The sequence below is a fragment of the Chamaea fasciata genome, unplaced genomic scaffold, assembly GCF_029207755.1.
Source record: "Chamaea fasciata isolate MVZ Bird 193981 ecotype frontalis unplaced genomic scaffold, bChaFas1.0.hap1 SCAF_5, whole genome shotgun sequence".
Classification (NCBI taxonomy): Eukaryota; Metazoa; Chordata; class Aves; order Passeriformes; family Sylviidae; genus Chamaea; species Chamaea fasciata.
Window position 1 is genome coordinate 64220327 of NW_027094090.1, and position 21710 is coordinate 64242036.

At 51.3% G+C, this 21710-nt stretch overlaps 1 protein-coding gene across 2 annotated transcripts; it reads left to right on the plus strand.

Moving 5' to 3' along the window:
- Nucleotides 1–954: 954 nt before the first annotated feature.
- Nucleotides 955–21575, plus strand: MICALL1 (MICAL like 1). 2 transcript variants are annotated; one of them, XM_066184098.1, is made up of 16 exons: nt 955–1137; nt 7200–7248; nt 9264–9405; nt 10515–10618; nt 11318–11454; nt 13665–14245; nt 14750–14813; nt 15471–15853; nt 16118–16596; nt 17064–17198; nt 17519–17645; nt 18007–18097; nt 18473–18546; nt 18961–19075; nt 19410–19456; nt 19758–21575. In XM_066184098.1, the coding sequence occupies exons 1-16, from the start codon at nt 992–994 to the stop codon at nt 19877–19879; spliced, it is 2796 nt and encodes a 931-aa protein (XP_066040195.1). In that variant the 5' UTR covers nt 955–991; the 3' UTR covers nt 19880–21575. The 2 variants fall into 2 exon arrangements, with proteins under 2 accessions (XP_066040195.1, XP_066040196.1); XM_066184099.1 differs by lacking the exon at nt 955–1137 and adding an exon at nt 2457–2504 and having other exon boundaries at nt 19758–21574.
- The last annotated feature ends 135 nt before the right edge of the window (nt 21576–21710 follow it).

Below are 21710 nucleotides of genomic sequence, written 5' to 3' on the forward strand. Positions count from 1 at the left end.
GCTGTCCCGTAGGATACACCAGGAAGACGCTGTCGGGCAGATCTGGAGGATGCCGAGTAGCCGGCGCTGTCATTACAAAACTGACACAATGTTTCATTTCCTTTTTTGCTACAGAGTAGTTTTTCTTGTTATTTACAAGGCAGCTTATCTCGGGCACTGAGTGGGGAGGTTGTACAAGCCAGTCAGAGAATTTATTTTTCACATGTTACAGTTCTGGGACCGTAGAATGATAGAATGAAACAGTGGAGTATTAGAAAGACGGTGCTATGCATGAAATCTGAGTGAAGGAAGGAGTGTTAGAGCTCATACAACATAACTGCAGGAATGGACTGTTAAAGATTTGGAACTGGCAGCAATAAACTCAACCTAAGTATGATGGTTTGGTCTTGCACAGAGGGAGCTGTTGGAGATGAAAAGAATGCTAAGCTTAATAAAGTAGCCTTTAATAGTATGCTTCCCCCCTCTTGTCAAACCATCACCCTGAGCGTGCACACCAGCTCTCGTGACAATCCATTGCCTCGATGTGGTGGGTTCCTGAGATTGTATCGCACTCTTCCTGCGCTTCTTCCAGGGCTTCCTGTGAAGCGCTGCCTGTGACTCCAAGTGTCTTGATCTTCAAAGCTCTTCTTGGCCCTGAGCCTACCCTGGGAGCCACCTACGCCCCAGATGTACTCCACCGCTACGGCTTATGCCCCTAGGACTGATGAGAACTGCTTCTGTCTGTAGCAGCCCCTGTCTAAGCCTGAGAGGGATCCAGAAATCAGGTTGCCGAGTGGTTTTTAATCTAGTTGAATTTAAATTGTGTTCAGGCCCAACTCTTTGCCCGGGGTAGGAGAGGGTGCTCTCCCCAGCGCGCCGCTCTGCTCCCCGGGAAGCGCTGAGCCCGGGAGCTTCCGCGGCGTGTCCGGGCCCCGCCCCCGGAGCCCCGCCCCGGGAGACCCCGCCCGGCCCCGGGCTGGCGGCGGCGGCGACGGTGGTAGCGGCCGTCCCGATGTCGGGTCCGCGGGGCGCCCTGCAAGCCTGGTGCCGCCGGCAGTGCGAGGGCTACCGCGGCGTGGAGATCCGCGACCTCAGCACCTCCTTCCGCGACGGGCTGGCCTTCTGCGCCATCCTGCACCGCCACCGGCCCGACCTCCTGTGAGTGCAGGCCGCGCCTTGCCTGCCGCTTGGACGGGGCGCCGCGGGGCCCCGGCTGCCGCCCGCGGGCGCTGCTGGCAGAAGGAGCGGGGAGCGCGGAGGTTTGGGGCGCGGGACCGCTGGGACCCCCTTTCTGGAGGGGTTGGGCCGTCTGTGCCCAGCCAGCGATAACGGGGGGCTCACAGTGATTTGGGGGGGGATGGAGGCACCATGGGAAACGGCTCCAGGCTGGTTGGCAGGGAAGCTCTCTGAGCATGGACATGAGGGGCTCAGTGAGTGGATATGTCTCCGTTGTGCTGATATGTTGGTAGGGCATGCACTGAAGAAGATGCTGTCGAGAAATAGTTGGGTACTAGGAATGAAGGATTCCATATCCCCAGCAGGGCTCAAAGCCAGGTTGCATGGGGCTCTGAGGAACTTGGTCTAGTGGAAGGTTTCCCTGCCCGTGGTAGGAGGGTTGGAACCAGGTAATCTTTCAGGTCCCTTCCAAGCCAAACCATTCTATCACTCTGTGTTTCAGCAAATGACCTTCTGACCTGGTCCTGCAGACCTGTCAAGGTCAGGGTTAACAGAAGTCATGTGATCTAAGGCTGGTGAGAGCATGGAGGTAGACTAGGTCCCTACATCCAAATGGGAGCAATACCTACCAGAGAAGAGACGTGGTGTTGGTATCTGGGTGTGGGGGTGTTTTGCCTCAATAAGAGGTGAGTTTTCACACTTCAGGAGGGCCAGAGGTCTGCCCTACACAGAGACATTCCAAGCTGCCAGAGGCAGCCACTCTAAATTGTAGAGGCCTATATCAGGTTGCTGCTTGCATTTGCTTCCTGCTTGTTTTCTCTGGATGCCACAGTGAAAGCAGGAGGTAGCAAATGCCTCTCTAGTCTCCCCCAGCTTGGGTGTCTCTGAGGGGGAATGTGAGTTTGGGATTGCTTGGGGGCACCATGTCAGGCTGGAGAAACTAGCTGAGCTGCTGGAAGGAATCTGCCCCGACCTGCTGCTGTAACCCTGTGTGCCCCGGCAGTGCTTGGAATCTGACGCCCATCTGCTCTAATCATTGGTATTCCTTGCAAGGCAGGTAGGCATCGCCCCACCTCACTGTGCCTCCGGCATGCACGCGCTCCTTTGCCTGCTGCTAAAGCTGACAAGGGTGATGTGTCCCCGGTCACGTTCTGCTCTGGGACTGGTGGTTCTTCCTTTGAGGTTGCCCATATTGACCAAGTTCTCTTTCCTGATCTGGCCTCAGGAAGGCCTTTTGCCATGACACCAACCTCTGTCAGGCATAGGATTGACTGTGACTTCACTGGGGAGCTGTGGTGTCCGTGAGAGGGTGAAGCAGGCTGGTGTCCTTACAAGTTGAAGCTGAGCAGGTAGGCTGGAAACTGAACTGCTGCCTGCTGTGTTTCATGTGGTTGCCCCAAAACCCTCAGCATAGTGTTCTGGAATGACTGAGAGCCAAGACATTCAGTGTCTTTGCATCACTCTGGGTCTTGAAGGAGCTGCATGGTCTTGTGTCCTGCAGCTCTTGGATGGTATGGCTCGCTCTGACTAGCTATAATGGAGCCTCTGAAAATGCTCCCAGTTGCAAGGCTGCTGGGTGGGAAAAGGCAAATTAAGGACAGGAACACTTGCAATTATTGTTTTTTTTTTTTTTTTTGTAAATGGCACAGTAACTGGGAACTGAAAAGCAGAGGCTCAGTAAAAGCTTATGATAAACACCACTAAAACCACCTGATGGTTTCCCATTAACCATATTTACCATCCCATTAAAGCAGCATGCTGCTCCTAAGTTGTCAGTGGGCTTAAATCTGCTCCTGGCAGATGTCCTAACTACACGCTTCCCAGCTCCTCTGCACGAGTTGCATTGTAGAGACAAAGCCCAGGGCCTTACAAGGACATGGCATGTTGTAGAAGGATTTTCAGGCGGCCATCAGGAGAGTAGCATAATTTCATCTCATTCCAACTTCTTCAGCCTGTCCCGATTTGGAAGTGGGAAGATTGGATCAGAGGCAGTAAATCTCCTGACGGCAGAGGAAAAGTGGTTGCCCTTCTTTTCTTCTAAAGTGCTTTCAGTCAGCCCAGTAATGGGACTTGGCAGGGATCTGTGATCTTCCTTTGTGCGGGGCTCTCCTGGCCCACACGAGACAGCTGCGCTGTTCCCTGAAGGCTGGAGTTCCTCTGCATGCAGCAGCTTTCCTGCTTCCTGCTGTCTTCCCCTGGGATTGCAGAGGGGAGGAATGGGCATATCCGTAGGAGAGCTGACCTGAAGCTCTTCCCTACCTGTGTGACACCACTCCTCTGCCACACTGATCCCCTGGGCAATGCTGCTCTGGTGGCTGTCAGCCTGTCCCGGTTTTATGACCTAGCCTAGATGGACCCCTGTTGTGCTGCTGTGCTGGGAGGGGACACACTGAGGAAGAGGCTGTCATGAAAGACCATATGGGTAAGTGAGGCTGAGGACAGTTTTCCACATGACCCCTGATTTGAACACAATCACCATGGAATAAGGCAAATGGCATTGGAGGGATGGTGCCCTGGAGAGCTTTGGAACAGCTCCCACAGAGCTCTTGGAAACACTATAGGTTTGCTCTTTTTGAAAGAAGTAGACTGGAATTCCTCAGTATCTACTGAATTCAGCTAAAGGTGTCTTGAAGTGACTACCCAAGAACGAGGTGCATACCTGTAGGACCTGTGTATTGAACCATGCAGATAAAAATCCCTGACTCTGCTGTTCTAGGCACTTCACTTGGCTTCGTTGCCTCACTGTCCCAGTCAGGGAAACTTGGATTTAGCCTCTGTGCTGCTGGCTGTGTGATCTGAAGATGAGACATTTAATCTCTTCTCTTCCCTTTTCAGTTAAGCTGGCAAAATCCAGAGCAACTTGACAGTGGACTGTGGGGATTAATGAGTTTGTTTGCTCAGTGCTCTAGAAATTTGAAGCATGAAATTAGTGTTTACAAGGCATTTGCTACAGCTTTAGTGAAGCAAAGAACATCTTTCAGCATCCCAAGCTCTACAGCTTCCCTGGTGCTCAGGGAAGGCTCTTGGCATTCAGGGCTGAGAAGAATAAAGGGGTGTGGCACATGCCTTTGGAGTGCTGGGAGACATGGAGGCTTGAGGAAAAACAGGAGATGAGAGCTGTTTTAGAAACGCTGTTTTGTGTCCCTAGAGCCGTGGGTTTGGTTACAGTCAGGATCACAAACCTTGTTTGTTCCTTCCTATGTACTGCTTGCATTTCCCTGACAAGACCTGGGAAGCTGAATGGCTTATTATGTGGCACTGCCTTAAAGTGCTCATGATTTATATTTGAGGAATCCAGGAATTTGCTCTGGTTTTAGCTCTACGGCACACCCTTCCCCCTTCTCTGGATCTGCTGTGCTCCCTGGCAGCTGCCCTAAACCCTGGGGTGCTTAGTGGCTCTGCATGTATCTCATTAGGTAAGTGCTTGGGATGTTATTTGCATAGAAATATTACTCCAGGATATGGTACAACACTGGGGTTTGCTGAGTCAAGACAGTTGTTCAGCTGGGATAGCTAGAGTCTTGCCTGTTCTTACATTCAATCCCTTGGACAGGTATTTTGGCAGGAGAGGAGCCTGAGCAGAGCTGGATGAAAGACTGCTGAGATCAGGGCAAGGAAATAATGTGACATGCAGCCACATGTAACAGAATTGTGAGATGACGAGTTCTGGGCTCTGTGCAGAGGAGACAGTTTATAGAGGGGAAAGAGGTGTGTCTGGATGACTTTTCCCCGTGCCTGAGAGGCCATGCTCCTTGCACATTGGTACTGGGAGTTTGCCTGGAGCCACAGGGATGCCACGTGACCAACTTGCATATGGGAGTGCTCATGTCAGGAGCAATACAGGTCAGTGTGGTCCTGCTTGGCTTATCAGAGACAAAGCTGGAAAATGCAGTGGAGAGGAACTGAATAAACTGATCCCTGGGGCCTTGTACTGATGAACTTCAATGTCTCACATAAAGCTGAGTCTGCAATCCTAAATTAGTGGAAAAGAATCTTCTATTCCCTTGCTACTTGGTAATCTCTTGATACATCATGAGCTTCATTCACATCCTCTCTGCTGGCATCTGCTTTTCCTAATGGAGTTGCCTTGGTTTACTAAAACAGCTTTGGTTCGCTGGGGCAAAGTGGAACGGACATGATGTTTTGTCTGTCAGAAAATGCTTACCCTGACCACCAAGGAGTCTTCAAGCTTCCAGCTACACTGCTCCCATATCCTGAAAATGAAGGCATTCAAAATGAAAGTCATGAATGTTAGAGGGCAGTTGATATATAACTTTGCTGTCATTGCTTCTCCCATGTTCCAAGTTGGCATTTTCTTTAAAAGGAAAAAAAAAAAAATACTGCAAGGTTAAAGGACTTCTTGGCAAAAACAAAACAAAAACTTAGAGGAAAAAACATTTCCCAGTGGAGACTAGTTATAGTTACAAAAATGGCAATGTTTTTGAATTAAAGCATAGGCTGCAGCTGAAGCCTTTGCTCACCAGCATGTAAAGAAGGAAAAGTTGTGGTATTTTGAGCAGTCTGAGCTCTGTACATGTATTCACTTGAGCTTTCAGGAAGGTAACAGAGCTGAACATCCAGCCCATCTTTCTGTGTGTCTGCTGCATTTGCTCTCCCAGCAGTGAGCGGCTGCAGCTTCGTTCGTCTGTGAGGAAACGGCACCAGCAGCCTCTTGCTTTTGAACGGAGGAAATGTAATTTTATGGTGGTGTAGGCAGCTGGGAAAACCTTCCTGAGCTCATCATGGACTTCCTCTGCAGCTTTGGGAAAGCTGCGTGAGGGGCTTCAAGAAGCGGCCGGCTGCCCTGCCACGTGGCGCCGGGACAGAGTATGTCAGTGTTACAGGAAAAGGCAATAAAATCCAGAGGGGGATGGAGGCAGGAGGTTTCTGTAGCCCCTCTCTGCAGGTGCGTGGTGCCACCTCACCTGGATCCTGCACACCACCTTCAGGGTGGGGAATGCATTCCCCCCTCTAGTCTGAATTGTCGTTCTGTGTTGATCTCCCAAGCTTTGGCACCTCTCTGTGGTCCATTGGGATGGCTTTGCTTGAGCCTAGACCTCTCTGGACTGCATCCTCCCGTGAATCCAGCTAGCAGGCACACCAGGCTGCTGTATGAGGGTGCTGCATGAGGGTTACATTTTTTTGTAACAAAGCTAAGATCCTGGGCAGGAAGGAGCTGTAAGCACTGCAGCCTGATGGTGTTTTTTCACACACTATACCCACACACACATGCAAAAGGCATAACTAACTCCTTCCTGCATTTCTCCCCCTCTTTTGAAAGTCTGCAGACTACTTTAACTTCCTGCCCTCTGCTTCCCTGGTGAAGGCAGCTAATCAGTCCCTGTGTGCAGGTTGAGCTCCCGAAGGGCTCCAGGGAAACAAGTGAAATGGGTTGGAACGAATGAATCCCCTGTGTTGGAGACTGCTGGGATTCCTCTGTGTGCCCTGAGCACCTTGCATTTAACTCCAAGGGCTGCAGCTGAGGACGGTTTGTTGTGAATGTTTGGGGGAAAGGACAGAAATGCAGTTTAAGATCTTCTGTGTCACCCCCAATTCCTTGAGGTGGTGCAAGGGAGGTTTGTCTAAGGACCCTCATAGAGCTACCTGATTCTGTCCCTTCTTTCTCTTGAGGTGAGGGATCTGTATCCCCATCCTCCACTGTTATGCCAGTGGCCTTGGAAAAGCAAGTTTGGGATCATGTTATGCACTCTTTGGTGCAGCAGTGTGTGGTGCTAATTGAAACATGGCCCTGGTATTTCTGCAGCCTTTAATCTCAAGGGCTGAAGCGGGTAACGAGAGACAAAAATGACGTTTTAATTTCCTGGTCACCACCCATTTGGGACTCGCTTTCTTTTTTTTAATTGCAATTTCCCTTTGGTTTTCTTGTCCTGTTAAAACCTGAAATCTGCTTTGCCAAGGTTTTGTTTATCTAGGATCTTATGTGCTGAATTTTATGGTTGACTGTCCTGGGAATCTACATATGATGGCATAGGGACACTTTTCCTCTGCACTTCATGTGGCTGTTTTGTGCTCTTTCATTTCAGAGACTTTGATTCTCTCTCCAAGGATGATGTCTATGAGAATAATCGCCTGGTAAGTCCCCTTTCTGCAGTGCACAGAAGGAAGAAGTGATGTGAGAGTGACTTGATGAAGGCCATGTAGTGTGGGAGGAATTTGTGACAGTGCTGAGGGTATAAGAAAAATCAGTGTTTGTAGGTAACAGGCAGGAGTTTCTCTGGAAACAAGGGAATCTGAAACATCAGCTTCCAGCCTGGTTATCCAAATAGTTGCCAAGACAACATCTCAGGTGAAGATTTAAATGGTGCAACATCTTCTTGACTTCAGTTGTTCCAGATTTGCAGGCAATGGGAGCAGGAAGATAGTTTTACTTCAGGCATCAGCAGAGAGAAAGGTCATGCTAGACCCTGGTCTGCAATGTTCCCGTCCTGCTTGGGACAGCTGAAGCCAGTAGCAGAAGCAGGCAGTGTGAAATGGGGAGGTGTCCAGCCCCAGGGACTAGTGATAGGACAGAGCAGCAATAGCCCTGTTTTTTTTAAAATGAAAGACCTAATTGCTGCAGGCTCCATGTGATAGTCTGTGGAAAGGCATGGCCCATCACCTTCTCAAGATGAGTTATGCTACATACAAATATCTTAAGGGCAGATGTCGAGGATGAGGCCAGACTCTTCTGTGGTGCCCAGCAACAGGAGAAAGAGCATTGGGTACAAACAGAATTACAGGAATTCCTCAGCTGAATATGAGGAAAAACATTTTTTTACAGTGAGGATGACAGAGCATTGGGCTAGGCTGTCCAGAGAGGAAGTAGAGTAGCTCTAGGGATATTTTAACCTCAACTGGATGTGATTTTGTGTCACCTGCTTTAGCAGGGGTTTGGACTAGATGATGTCTGAAATCTCTTTCAGCCCCAGCGATTCTGTAATTCTGTGATTTGGGATTTACAGGATTAGGGTTGTCCAGTTGTGTCCTGGCATGTCCTTTCGGTCATTAGCAGCTTTTTCCATTCCAGACCCACACAATGGGTATCTTGTCCTATATGACACCTCTCAGGTGGAGTCTCTCTTCATTCCTTGCTTGCTTGCAGCCTTGTGTTCAGTAAGACTCAGTCCAGACAACTGGCTTAAAGCCAGGCTGAGCAGAGCAGGATGTCCATGGTGGCCACTTTTACACCCCTAGTTACTGCAAATATCCATTCTCTTTTGTTTCTCCATCCCTTTACTTTTGTATCTCACACCCTTCACAGCACCTCATGCCACAGACACTAGGTACCTTCAGTCTTTACTCACACCCAACACCTTTATCTGTGCACTTGGTACCTCACTATTCAGTGCCCAAACCACTCTCATCTGCTGCTGGCTTACTTCTCTTCAGTCCCTGCCATAGTTTTGCACCCCCGTCCCTGGGAGATCAATGCGGGTACACTGCCCCTGGCTCAGCAGAGGGATGGCCGGTGTAGAGACAGTAATCCACACACACTGCGAAGTGGGAAACTCTCCGGCAGTTTTTTTCCTCCTCCATTCCTTCCTTTTGGGTAGCCGTGTATGTCAAAGGAGGAGATGGGTGCTTCTTATCACAATGTCCTTGTTTCTGCCTGCTGAGACACAGAAAAGTACTGAAAGCACTGGCTTGTGCATGGCAGGGTGCTGGATGTTGAGCCCAGATGGCTCTGTTGATTGTGGGAGGGGAAGGTGTGGCACCCTAGAGCATGAAAGGATGTGCAGTTAGTGTTTCTGTGGGGTGAACATTTGGGGTGGCTGAGGACACTGCTCAGTAGAGTTCAGTGTCACTGGAAGCATCTGCCCGGCCTCTGCCCTTTGTGGTTCCAGACAAGACTCTGCCAGGCTCTTGCGTGAGGGCACTGCTGGCTGAGCTAAAAAAACACTGGGTTTTTTTCAGTGAAAACTTGAAGGGAACTTTGCTTCTGTTGCTACTTTTTTTTAGTCAAGCAGCATGTCTGGATGCCTCTGTCCATAAAGGATGCCATAGGTTCACTATTTAGCCTTCCCTGGGTTCCTTCCACTTTGATATTTCTGTTATTTTTCATGAAGCATCAGTTTACTTTCCTAAATGCCTCTGTGCTGTTCCTGCAGGCCTTTGAGTTGGCAGAGCGGGAGCTGGGCATCCCAGCCCTGCTAGATCCCAATGATATGGTCTCCATGAAAGTCCCCGACTGCCTTAGCATCATGACTTATGTGTCTCAGTATTACAACCATTTCAACAACCCCAGCCAAGGTGAGTGTCCTCCCACCCCTCAGGCTTCGAGTTTGCCCCTGTTTGAGTACAGGAAACCCAGCAACCCCCTCTGCTTCCTCCTTCCTGTGGCAACTGGGGGCTGTGTTTCTGGGGAAGGGTAGAGGAGCAGGTAGTACCTGCCTCTCCTACATCTTGCTGGTGCCCCTGAGGAATGCCTGGAAGAGAGAGTGCATTTGGGTGAGGTTTAACAAGTGGTGGAGGTGATGTAACAGCTCAGGCTGTGGAAAAAGAAACGCCTTTCTCCTCCCTCTGCACTGCATTCCTGCCAACTTGGGTTGGGCCACCTCCCCTGGTGCTCACCAGAACCCTTTGTGATCTGCTCTAACCCACTAAAATAGGAGAAAGCTAGATAGGAGCCCATCTACCACAGCTCATTTTTATCACATAGGTACATGTTAAGTGACTGGAGGACAGAGGGAGTGGAGGCAGGGTGAATGTTTCAAATCAGCTCATCTGTCCCTACAACTGCAGCCTGAGCTGAGTGCTCTGAGACAGTTCTTCCTGGCATCCTTTGACTGGGTGGAGATGAGAGCTCCAAGTCTCCTCTGTTTTAGTCTGTAGCCACAACATCAGATAAATCTCGTCCACTTGTATATGCTTCTCCAGGGATGCTGGTCTCCCAGACAAGGATTCCTGCTGGGGACTAGTGTGTGAGTTCCAGCCCCGACTGCAAGAGATGCTTCACAGACCTGCTGACAGCCTGGAAGCCCTGGGGCCCAGTGGGTCACCACAATACATCAGCAGCTACCCCAGCTGCTCTGGGCTTTGAGCGTTGCTTAGGGAGTCAATTACAAGGAAGCCAAGTGGCACATGATGAGTAAATAAAATCACAGTGGGAGACTGGTATCCCTGGGCCACAGAAGGGGATTCACAGCAGGCCAGGCTCTCTGGCAGCCTCGCAGCTGACCCATTATTAGATTGTGTTTGTCTCTTCCACGTAAAATAAGCACTGAAGTTTTGGGAGCAGCAGGTCTCATCCTATGTCACAAGGCTGGATGATTTTATTTTTTCCCCTCCCCTTCCTGCACATGGGTGGTGTGAGTCACCACTGCTCTCCATGCCTGATCCTCCTTCCCTCTTGCCTCCAGTCAGTGTCCCTCCACCTATGAAGCGACCAACTGCTGCCTCCTCTCCTCCTCTGCTGTCCCACAAGATGCCTGTGGCTGCAATTGAGAGTCCTTCAGCACCACAGGTACCTAATTTCTTGATTCAAAGACAGCCTAAGGCAGTGGTGCCCCCTGCACTGTGGGTGAGGAGATGGGAAAAAGCCTGTCACAGAGCCATGGATTTCTGCAGGGGCTTGCCTGTGTATTTTGGGAGTGAGAGGTGTTTGGGGTTTTGTGTCCTTGTGGGATCCAGCTGAGAGTGATTTTTCTCTGTGGGTCTGTGGACTGTAATTTGTCCATGGCAGGCAAGAGGTTGGGCAGGTTGGTGCTGGATGGTTCCTTGAATCACCCAGGCTACAAACACTCTCCTTCCTATGTGGGGATAACCCTGTAGATGAGGAAAGAACAGGAATGTGGGACTAGAAGGCAGAAAATATGCCTTTTATTTCAGGTTTTAGCAGTTGTCTGGGAGGGCACCTTTTTCAATGTTTTGCAGGACCCTGGTAAATGGGGTATAGATTAGTCCCTTCCACAGCCCTTCAGCTGTAGATAGGGCCAAGGCACCTTTTGGAGTGGCCCCTTCTAATTTGGGAAGAGGCAGCCTGCCTGTGCCCAGGCTTGAGGACAGCTGTTCTGCGCATTGTCAGCCTCTGAGGTCAGCCTCTGAGCTGTGCCATGCGTCCTCAATGATGGGCCTTGCACAGGGAGCAGCTGTTCTGGAGAATCCATGGTCTGGGGAGCAGCTTGTGGCTCCCATCCTGAGCTGCCTGTGCGTTGTGTCCCAGGATGATGTCCCCCCGGAGCCCTCTGAGCAGTCCCAGCGCAGCACGCTCAGCAGCACCTGCGCAGCCTGCCAGCAGCATGTCCACCTGGTGCAGCGCTACCTGGCTGAGGGCAAGCTCTACCACCGCCAATGCTTCAGGTATGTCGTGGCTAGCTGTGGTGGGGCGGCCTCTCCCCTCGGCAGACTGGGGGTCTGTGGCCTGCTGCACCCCAGCTTCGAGTATGTGCATCCCTGGGCAACATGGAACATGAACAACAGTGCTTGAAGTAAGAGTGAAGATGTTCCATTTGCCTTCCAGCCCCCTGTCCCAGACGTCTGACTAGCCCCTTGTGTCCCAGTGCTCCATTCCTACCCTGCTCCCTGCCTCCCTTGCTGACTTGTGCTTTCCCACTTTACTTACTTGGAATCCCAGCCTCTTGAGCTTCTCCCACCTCCATAAATAAGGATGCTCTGCCTCTTTACCACCTGCCTACGCAGGACCACCCCCCTTCACCTTCCACTGAGGTCCAAGCCATGACATCATGCTACAGACCTCCTTCCACCTACACTCCACATCCTCAATATACAGGCTACCATGCTGCCTGGGTGGTGCTGAGCTCCCAGGGAGCATGTGGAGAGCTGCAGACTGTTAACAAACTGAGGAATGAGGGTTTACACGTCAGCAGCTCTGTGGTTACTCCCTGAGTGCAGGTCCTTACCTGCAGTACCTGTGAAATCATTTCACTTTGCTTTCCCTGCTGTGATGATGAAGAAATGAAATCTCTCCCGTGGGCCACAGGACAAGAGTTGGCATATGAGGACAGAAACATTGAGCTACTGGGAAGATGTGGAAGGCCTCATTCACCTGCCTAAGCCAGCTGGGGACGTACTATAGAAACAGTGGCACAGGAGGGGAGCTGAGCTGGGTCCGATTAGACTTCCAGTATGCATCTGGGACAAAAGCAGGAGTTTTGGGGTTCAGGTGCAACACCCCACTGTCCTAATGGGTCAGGAGTAGGAGAGGTGCCATGTCTGCCATGGCACAGCTCATGGCCCTTCAGACTGAGCAGGGAGATCCCTGTAATTTTATCCCAAATGTTTTGCCTCCTGATTATTTTCTATTTTCTGTTTTGTTTTGTTTTTTTTTTTTTTTCTGTGCTGATTCATGGACAGTATTTGGTCAGAAATGTCCTATGGCAGTGGTTCCTGTGGTCTGATAGAGATAAACCCAAAGCAAACCACTTTCTCCCCTTGTCTGAGCTTTCCACCTTCTCATTTCATCATACCCCTTCTCTCTCGAGTCCCTGTGTCCTTGCACTTCTGCTCTCCTTTCAAAGAAAATCCCAGTCAACCGGATGCCCAGAGCAGAATTCCTTGCCAAAATTATTTGCTGGCAATGTCGGGCAGCCAGCTGCTGCATGCACCAGATATTCAGACAAGAAGGAACAGGCTTAGTTTTCATGGGAGTGCTTGATTAGCCTTTGGCTGTCTTTCATGTATGCTATCCACCTCCCTTCCCAGGTGGAGAAGGACTGACTTGGTTGCCAGTGCTTTGTATCATGCGTGCGCCTGGAGGGTTTCATTAGGAAGCATTCAGAGGCTCAGTGGGGGAAGAGTGGATGATCCAAGGAGATGTGGCAGACAGCAAAGGACAGGGAAGCTATTAGCCCAACAACAGGCAAGGCGGAGTGTAAGAATGGGCCTGCTGCATAAGGCCCTTGTCGTTCCAGCCAAATGCTGTGGCCCAGCTGGAGGCCATGGTCAGCATTACTGAGGCTGAGCATGAGACCAGGCCAGGCTTGTTTGTCCTTTCTCCTGAATACTCTGGAAGCCTCCAATGCAGTAATTTTCTGAGTTGAAATTGATGTAGTTTTATTTAATAATCAGCATTGGGGAGTGGTTGTTTTACAAACAAATGTGTCTGACAGTCCTGTAACCTGCCAGGACCCTTGGCCCCACAAGGCAGTCCGTAGCCTCCAGTTCAGAGCCAGTTGCGTCCTAATTCCAATTGATTGTCATTGTTTTATATCTGTGAATGGTTGATGCCTCTCCCCATTCCAAGTGTGGAAACCACACCATATCCCAATACCACTTGTCACCCTTCCACATCTATTAAATCCTTTCTGAGATGAAGGAAGAATCCAAGTGCATGCAGTATTTGAGTTGTGAACTTGCCATGGGTTTCTACAGTGGCCTGGTTACATTTCTCTACTTCTTTTCCAAATTACTTCCCCAAGGGCACTCTAGGATTTAATAGCAGGGGTAAGAACTAACTCCTTGTCCCTGCAAGGGTCTTCCAGGTGTGTTGCCTTCTGTGAAGGGCAGAATGGTATCCCCCATCTCATGGTGCTCTCTCTTCTCATTGGCAGGTGTAAGGAATGCTCCAGCACGCTGCTCCCGGGGTCATACAAGCCTGGGTCAGAGGCAGGGACTTTTGTCTGCACGCAGCATCGTGGTAAACTGGCCATGAGTGGGCAGACAGAGAGGAGGCCCAGTCCAGATCGACAGTCACCAGAGCTAAAAACTGAGACTGGGACTGGCAGCATGGGAGAGAAAGCCCTCCAGGCAGGAGCAGAGGTGGGGAAGGATGATGGTGACTCCCAGGAGAGTGTGGCAGAGACCACTACGCCTGCAGAGGGCCTTGCTGGCCCAGCAGAGAAGGACAGCACAGCCAGCAAAGCAGAGATACCGTCACCCCCTGCTCATGCTGGCAATGAGGCACCTGTCTCCCAAACTCCCCCTAGGCCTCCAATCCCCAGCAAACCTGCAGGGCTCACCCAGGACAAAGCCAGCTCACTGGATGGACGGCTCAGAGACTCACGTCCCACCCCAGCCCCAAGGAAGGCCACTGATGCATCTGCCCTCTCTCCTCCAACCTCCCACCCTGTCCCCCGGCCCAGGTCCACTCTGCAGGGCGAGGGCAGCGAGTGTGGGCCCAGCATGGTGAACGGTAAGAGGGCACTGTGGTGGCAGGGGTTACCCTCCACATCCTCAGTGGCTGCAGGTTGGCTGAGTTCCCTTCCTTCTCTGCAGCCTGACACTCTTCTGCCTCCGAATAAATCTTGGGCTCAGACACCAGGTCTTTGATTGCCAGCAATTGCCAGCCATCCCCACAGCAAGGAGAGCACTACTAGTTTTCGTGCCTATCTACCCCCTTGTATTTCTCCAGAGCTCTCCAAAGGCAGCAAGCCACTGTGGAGGAAAGATGGTAGAGCTGGAGGAGTTTACAGGTGTGGGAATAGAGGGCATGTCAGTTCTCCAGGTGCAGCTCCCAGGGCAAAGTGGGGAGAAAAAGGCAGAGGGGATGTTTGGGGTGAGCTGGCTGCATTGACTGTTGGAGAAATGCCATGAGGTCTTCAGTGAGTGAGAATAGCCACCTTCCTGTTGGAAGGTATCTAAGAGGTGCCTCATGTTGATTTAACCTCTTTCATGTCCTTTTGGTGTGTCTTTCTAGGTCGGGTACCTGAACCCAGCCCCCCTGTCCCAAAACCTCGAGGGAGACCCTGCTCCTCTGATCGGTACGTCCTTCTGTCTGCAGATCACGTGAAAACTCCATAGCAAGGTGGGGACAGCACAGCTGTGGTCTTCTCTCCCACCTCCATCATCCTCTTAGGAGGATGTAGGCTTTGACCAGGTTCCTTTTCTAATAGGTGCTAGTCCAGCATGGTCAGCCGGACAGTGTTCATCCATACCTCCCAGGGCATTTGTCTCTTATTGTAAAGAGTTTGAGTGCTTCAGAAAGGTGTTTCTGTGGCACAGGCAGATTGCCAAATGCCTTCTAAAATGGCTCTGCTTGTGGGTGCTGAGAAGGGGACATTTGTCTGCCTTGTGGAGGGTTTGTCCTGGGAAAGGTGGGAAGACCAGCTATGTCCATAAAGCTCAGCCTTTACCACTGCTTAGCAGATGGAGGCTGTAGTATTCAGACACCAAAACACTGGGCCCAGCAGGCAAGTCAGGCAGGCTGTGTTTCCCTGAGGCCCATAGGTTTGCCCGCAGAGAGTGAGACACTGTGTCTGGGGAAGCCTAGGGCCATCCTTGGATGAGAAAGCTGCTTCTGCATGGGAGACATCCTGCTCCATCCTTCCTTTCCCCCCAGGGGCTAAGTCCCTCTCCAGTGCCTCACCACCCCACCTTATCTCTGCCATCTTGATTTCTTTCTCTTTCTCTTCTACCAGTGGTGGAGCTGCTGTAAGAGCCAAGGACCCACCATGGATGGCCTTAGTGCAAGCAGAGCCCAAGAAGAAGCCAGCTCCCCCTCCTCCCCCAGGCAACAACAATGAGACTCCAAGTAGGACTTCAGAGGAGGATGGAGAGGATGTGGGGAAAGCCAGGAGTGAGGAGAGCAGGTCTGATACCACAGAGCCCAAACTGTACAACCCCTTTGAGGAAGAGGATGAGGAGGAAGTGGAAAGTGCTGATACTCAAAAGAGCACACCTGAGCAGGAGCAGAGTGAGACTGCTGCCAAACCTCTCCACCCCTGGTATGGCATCACTCCTACCAGCAGTCCAAAGGCAAAGAAGCGGCCAGCTCCACGAGCCCCCAATGCTTCCCCACTAGGTGAGCTTCCTCCCACTCCTTTATCCCTCCTCTGCAGCCCTATGCATCTCCTTGGAGGTTCCACCTTCCCAGGTGCCTCTGCATCACCCTGGCAGGCCATGTGGTGGTTGCTCTAGCTTGCATTAGCCATGTCCTCTCTACCCACTGGAGCACAGCATTTGTAGGCAAGATTTTACACTGACCCTTGTCTCCAGTGTATGCCACCCTCCCCTTCTGTCTTGTCTGTCCCTTCATTCCTCCCTGAGCTCTCCCTTTGCTTTGCAGTCCACCACCCCATCTCCAGGCTGTCACACTCTGAACCATCATCCTCCACCCCATCTCCAGCCCTCAGCCTCGAGAGCATCAACTCTGAGAGTTCAACCAAGGTGCTGGGAGACACCGACGAGGCCTCAGTGCCCAAAAGCTCCTCCGAGCCCACTGTGCACATGCCAACAGCCGCCAAGACTTCCAGCACTGATGCACCGCTGGCCAGTGTCTCCTCCAGTGAAAGCCCTGCTGTCCCAGCCAGCCTCTCCACCAACTCCTCCTTCTCCTCCTCCACCGAGCTGGCCAGCCTCAGTGGGGAAATGCAGCCCAGCACCCTGCAGACCAGCAGGAGCATCTCCACTGGCAGCCTAAAGACCAGCCCCAGCCGGCTGCCCCCCAAGCCTCCAGCTGGGGCTAGCCCTACACCCATCCTCTTGGCTTCAGATGGGGGTGCTGGGAACCCCAAGACATCTTCCTCACCTAAACCACAGCTGAAGGTGAGAAGATGACCTTCTCCCCATCCAGATCACAGGGTTTTTCTTCCCCATCCATCAATTGGTCACAGGGGATCTGTGAATCCAGGCTTGCCCCTTTGGTAGCCTTGATGTGTGACCCCCTGAAAGCAAGATTCAGGCCCATGTTAAATGGTGGCTCTGCTTGTACTCTGCCTATCCCATGTGCTAAAGAAGAGGCGGGATGTTATGTAGTCTGAGCAAATAGGAAGGGAACCATGAAGGAAAATATTTCAGCACGCTTGTGAGAGAGAGGCTGGGAAACTGATGTCAAACACTAGCACAGCTATTTTTTTGACTAGGTGCTTGTGGAGATGAGTGTTGTGTTCCTCCTTTAGGAGGCTGTGGGGCAGGACAAACCCTAGCACTGCCCTGTCTGCTCATTCCCTGTTGGAATCCTTCCCTTTCCTTCCCTTCCCACTTATGTATCTGGTTTTTTCCGCCTTCTCCAGTCTTCCTGCAAAGAGAACCCCTTCAATCGGAAGCCATCACCTGCTGCCTCCCCCTCGGCAAAGAAACCTACCAAGGGCTCCAAGCCCATGCGTCCTCCTGCACCAGGCCACGGCTTCCCACTGATCAAACGCAAGGTAAAAGGCCCCTTGGGAGCAAGGAGGGAAAAGCTGGCTCTGTGCTATCCCCTATGGCTATAGCAGTCTGCAGGCACCCTGCTGATGCAACTGTGGGCAGGGATTGCGGCAGGTAGCTGTGGCTGGGGAGGAGGCTACACCTTGTTCATGAAAGCACCGTGGTCTTCCTTTGCTCCAGAGTGGGGTGGGGATTTCAGATCCGCACTTCAATATAGAATATTCTGTTGTCCCCCTGCCCTTGTTAGTGTTGACCAACCTCTGGATTACCCCTGGAAAATGGAGTCTGTGGTAATGAAAGTGTCTGGTTTATGGTTTGACAGGTGCAGACAGATCAGTACATCCCCGAGGAAGACATCTATGGGGAGATGGATGCCATTGAGCATCAGCTGGATGAGCTGGAGCACCGTGGGGTAGCCTTGGAGGAAAAACTGCGCAGTGCTGAGAATGGTGTGTGGGTTGGGCTGTCTGTGGGTGTGGGGCAGGACAGACCCGAGGGCTGCCCCCTCTCCAGCCAAGGAAATAGCAACAGTGACTTTCTCCCTGCTGATGCTGGGGTTGGAAGAGCACAAGAGGCTGTGCTGACCTCCAAGGCTGGTCACAACCTTACCCTGAACATGGAGATGTCCTAGATTGGAAACAGGTGGGAGAAGAGATAGGGTCTTTCTGGGCCTCAGAAACAGGCTGAGGTTGGGTTGGCTCTAGTTCAGTGCCCCTCCCCTGGCTTGGCAGAGCCCAGCCTGTTGCTGGGCAAGGGTAATGGGATCCACAAGGGCTAGGAATGGCTCTGAATTATCCCTTTGCTTGGCAGACAACCCTGAGGATAGCCTGCTTGTGGACTGGTTCAAACTCATCCATGAGAAGCACATGCTGGTGCGCCATGAGTCTGAGCTCATCTACATGTAAGTGTGTGCAGGCGTGTGGGGAGGCACTGACACTCTCTTGGGGAACCCTTTCTCAGCCCTCCTGAAATGGTGCTTACAGGGGAGATCCTGACAGGGCCTCCTTGCCTAGAAAAGGGAGGGAGTAAGGGCAAGCAAATCTGTCCAGATGCACTGAGAACTGACCCACAGCGTGTGACCACAGCCTCTGCAGCATCTACTCCAGGAAGACCTTGAGCAGCCAGGGCTGGTCCTTACTGGTCCTTGGCTCCCTGACTCTACAGGACAAGATCAGCATCTTGATGGCTCTTTCCAAGCTCACTCTGTTCTTTGGGATGATGTTCCGCCTCTCTGGAGCCTTGCAGTGCTTCCCAACATTTCCCCCTTCCTTTGCAGCTTCAAGCAGCAGAACCTGGAGCAGCGGCAATCAGACGTGGAGTATGAGTTGCGGTGCCTCCTCAACAAGCCAGGTAGAGCACCACTCTGGGTGTGCTTACCCCTTTTTTCATAGAATCATAGAATATATTGAGTTGGAAGGGATCAAGGGACAAGGATCATTTTTCTCCTGGGCACCATCTCCCCTCTCTCTAGGTGGATCTGAGGTGAAGAGAGGCAGATCTGTAGGGATGCCAATGCAATCAGCTGGCTCTAGAGGCTCTGTCCCATCTCAATGTATGTCCCAGCCTCGTGCAGGGGTGTGCTCCTTTTGTCCCCATGGAATGCCACATGCAGGGCTGTGTTCCCACAGCACTGCTAGCCCAGCTGGCCCTACAACATTGCCGGGTAGAGGGAATTGCGCTGGAGATCTCTGCCCCGAAGGTCTGAATTTCAGTGCTCCTTCAGCCATGTAATTGTCTGTCTTTCCCTGGGGTTTGGCTGGGTAGAGAAGGACTGGACTGATGAGGACCGAGGGAGGGAGAAGGTGTTGATGCAGGAGCTGGTGACCATCATTGAGCAGAGGAATGCCATTGTGAACTGCCTGGATGAGGACCGGCAAAGGTGAGAGAGGAGTGGGGTGGGCTGGGGGAGAAGGGAAAAGCACAGCCTGTCTGACTCAGCGCCACATGAGCGCCTTGTGGGAGTACTCCAAAATGTCCATGTTGCTGATGTCTTCACCAGGCTTCCCAATCCTTGTCTCTTTGAATGCTCTGTGTGGGAAAGACAGGACAGCACGTGCAGCATGTGGGATTTATCCTACTGGTTGCAAATACTCACAAGACAGTGATGGATCTGCCCCTTTATGGCTTCTAAGTAGGAGGCTCTCTAGCCTTAAACAATACAGCAGCTGTTTTCAGGGCTGAATTCCTGACCTCTTTCCCATTCTTTCTTTCAGAGAAGAGGAAGAGGATAAAATGTTGGAAGCCATGATTAAAAAGAAAGGTAAGAAACAAACAGGAAGCTTTTTGGAGTGATGTTTTCACTGCTGACCCCAGTAAGGGGCAGCATATGAGCCATTAGTGAAATTGTCTGCAGGAGAGATTGAATCTATTCTGTGTAGACTGGGGAAACTTTCCTGTAGGGCCAGTAAAATTAGAGGCACAGTTGTACTGCACACCCTTGTTATCAGAGAAAGTGTGCATGCAGTGGAGGGCTTTGATTAATGACTCTCACCCTTGCCCACTGTCGTGTGTTTGTACAACTATTGACATCCCACAGTAACAACCTCCCTTTGCAACCCCAGAATTTCACAAGGAGACGGAGACCGAGAGCAAGAAGAAAGGCAAATTCAAGCCCATGAAGGTGCTTAAGCTGCTGGGCAACAAGCATGACTCCAAGAGCAAGTCAACCAAGGAGAAAAGCTAGAGCAGGGGAACACCAGCAGTGGGAAGGAACCCCAACTCGCCTCTCCCTGGCCCTGGCTTGCCTCTCCTGCTCCGTCCCCAGGCACCAGAGCTGCCGCCCCAGGGAGATGCCAGCCCTCAGCCCAGAGTGGGTGAGAATGACCAAAGCCCTCCCCTTCCCGAGGCTGTGGGGGGGCATGGCCATACCCTCCATGAAGCCTTGTTAACAAGGTGGGGAGAAGATGGATTTGCTTTTCAGATACGTTACCCAATTGTGTGCTCTTGTCATTAACTGAGAACAAGCAAAGGAGTTTGGTGTTTGTGGGAAAACCTGCACTAACTGCACCCTGTCCCTTCTCCCACTCTAACTGTGACAGTTCCATGTGCCTCTAACTTCTACCAGGAGGGGACTGGGCCTTCTTGTCCCTCCCTGCCTGCCCACTCTTGTCCCTTTTCTCTCCCCTTTTTAATTCCAGGAGAAAACTGACATTAGAATCAGGATCCTTTGGGTTTTACTGGCCTAAACTAAAAGGTTAAAATACTCCTGCACAACAAGGCTCTAGAGCCATAGCCAAAAAAACCCCTGATGTCCTATTTATTTTGAGCTATCCCCTCCCTCGAGCACCAGGGGTGGGTGGGCTCCATCCCAAGGCTGAGAGGACCCAAGGGGACAGTGTATATCTGCTAGGATGTAGCTCACATGCCCTACTCAGGAACCCCACTGCTGCTAAACACTGCTGACTCTGCTGCCTTCCTGGGGAGGAAGGACCTGTTCCTTTTCCAGGCAAGGGAAGAAAAGCTCAAGATTGGCTGAGTGCAGGTGAGGGGCACTAAGCTCATGTCCCTGCTCACCAGTGCCACCCTTGAGCAGCAGGGGAGAGAGGTGTGGTCACAACTGACCTTTACCAGCTTAACCTGTGTATGCTTTAAAAGTGTGCAGATGTGGCTGGTTTTTTTTTTTAAACCTTCTTTACTAGATGAATTCAAATCCATCCTAAAACTTTAAACCCCTTATTTTGTCATGTGTGTGTGTGTGTCTACATCAGAGGAGGGAATGGGAGGGCAGTTGTTCTTCCAACCATCCCTTCTTCCTTGCATTTTTGTTTCCTGCCTTCACTTCCAAGATGATGAGTTATTTATTGAATTATTGGATCAGTCTGAATTAGAGTTTCATGGGTGTTTGGTTGGTCAGCTGTTCATCATGCCTTCTCATTAGCAAATTAGGCATAACCAGCCCTGAGCCATCTGCTGCAGTCTCTTCTAAAAACTCAACATGCTTTAGCCAAAATGCTCTCAGAGCAGTGCCTTTCAAGGTGGCTGGTGTAGCATTCTGGAGAGGGATCCTCATTTCTCAAAACCAGAGGGACCCAAGCCCCATCTCAATTCCAGCGTGTCCCCCATGGCTGGGAGCTGGCCAGCTCAGCCCTGCGCTGGTAATGCCATTTCACCCTTGCCATACCCAGCAGGCTGGTGAGGAGCAGTGGTAGGGGAGATCCCAAAGCTCAACTCTTTTCTAAGGAGAACAAATATGCTTTAGAGCCTGCTGTCAAATCACTGTTGCCAAAAGCCATTGGGATCGCTGCAGCCTGACACTCCTTGGCCCTGTGCTCAGTCAGAAGTTTGATTTGTAAATTATATTGTACTAATTCCATGACTTCCATTCACCTGAACAGAAATAAAAGAAACATTGGATTTAAAAAATGATTGTGGGTTAGGTTTCTGATTCCTTTGTGCACTTGTGCTGTCCCAGGGCCAGAGCATGCTGCCTGGCTTTGGAAAGTGGTTAAGTATTGCTAAGAAGCAGAGGATGAGATCTTAAGGAAACCAGAAACTGGACGTTATGCTGGGATTTG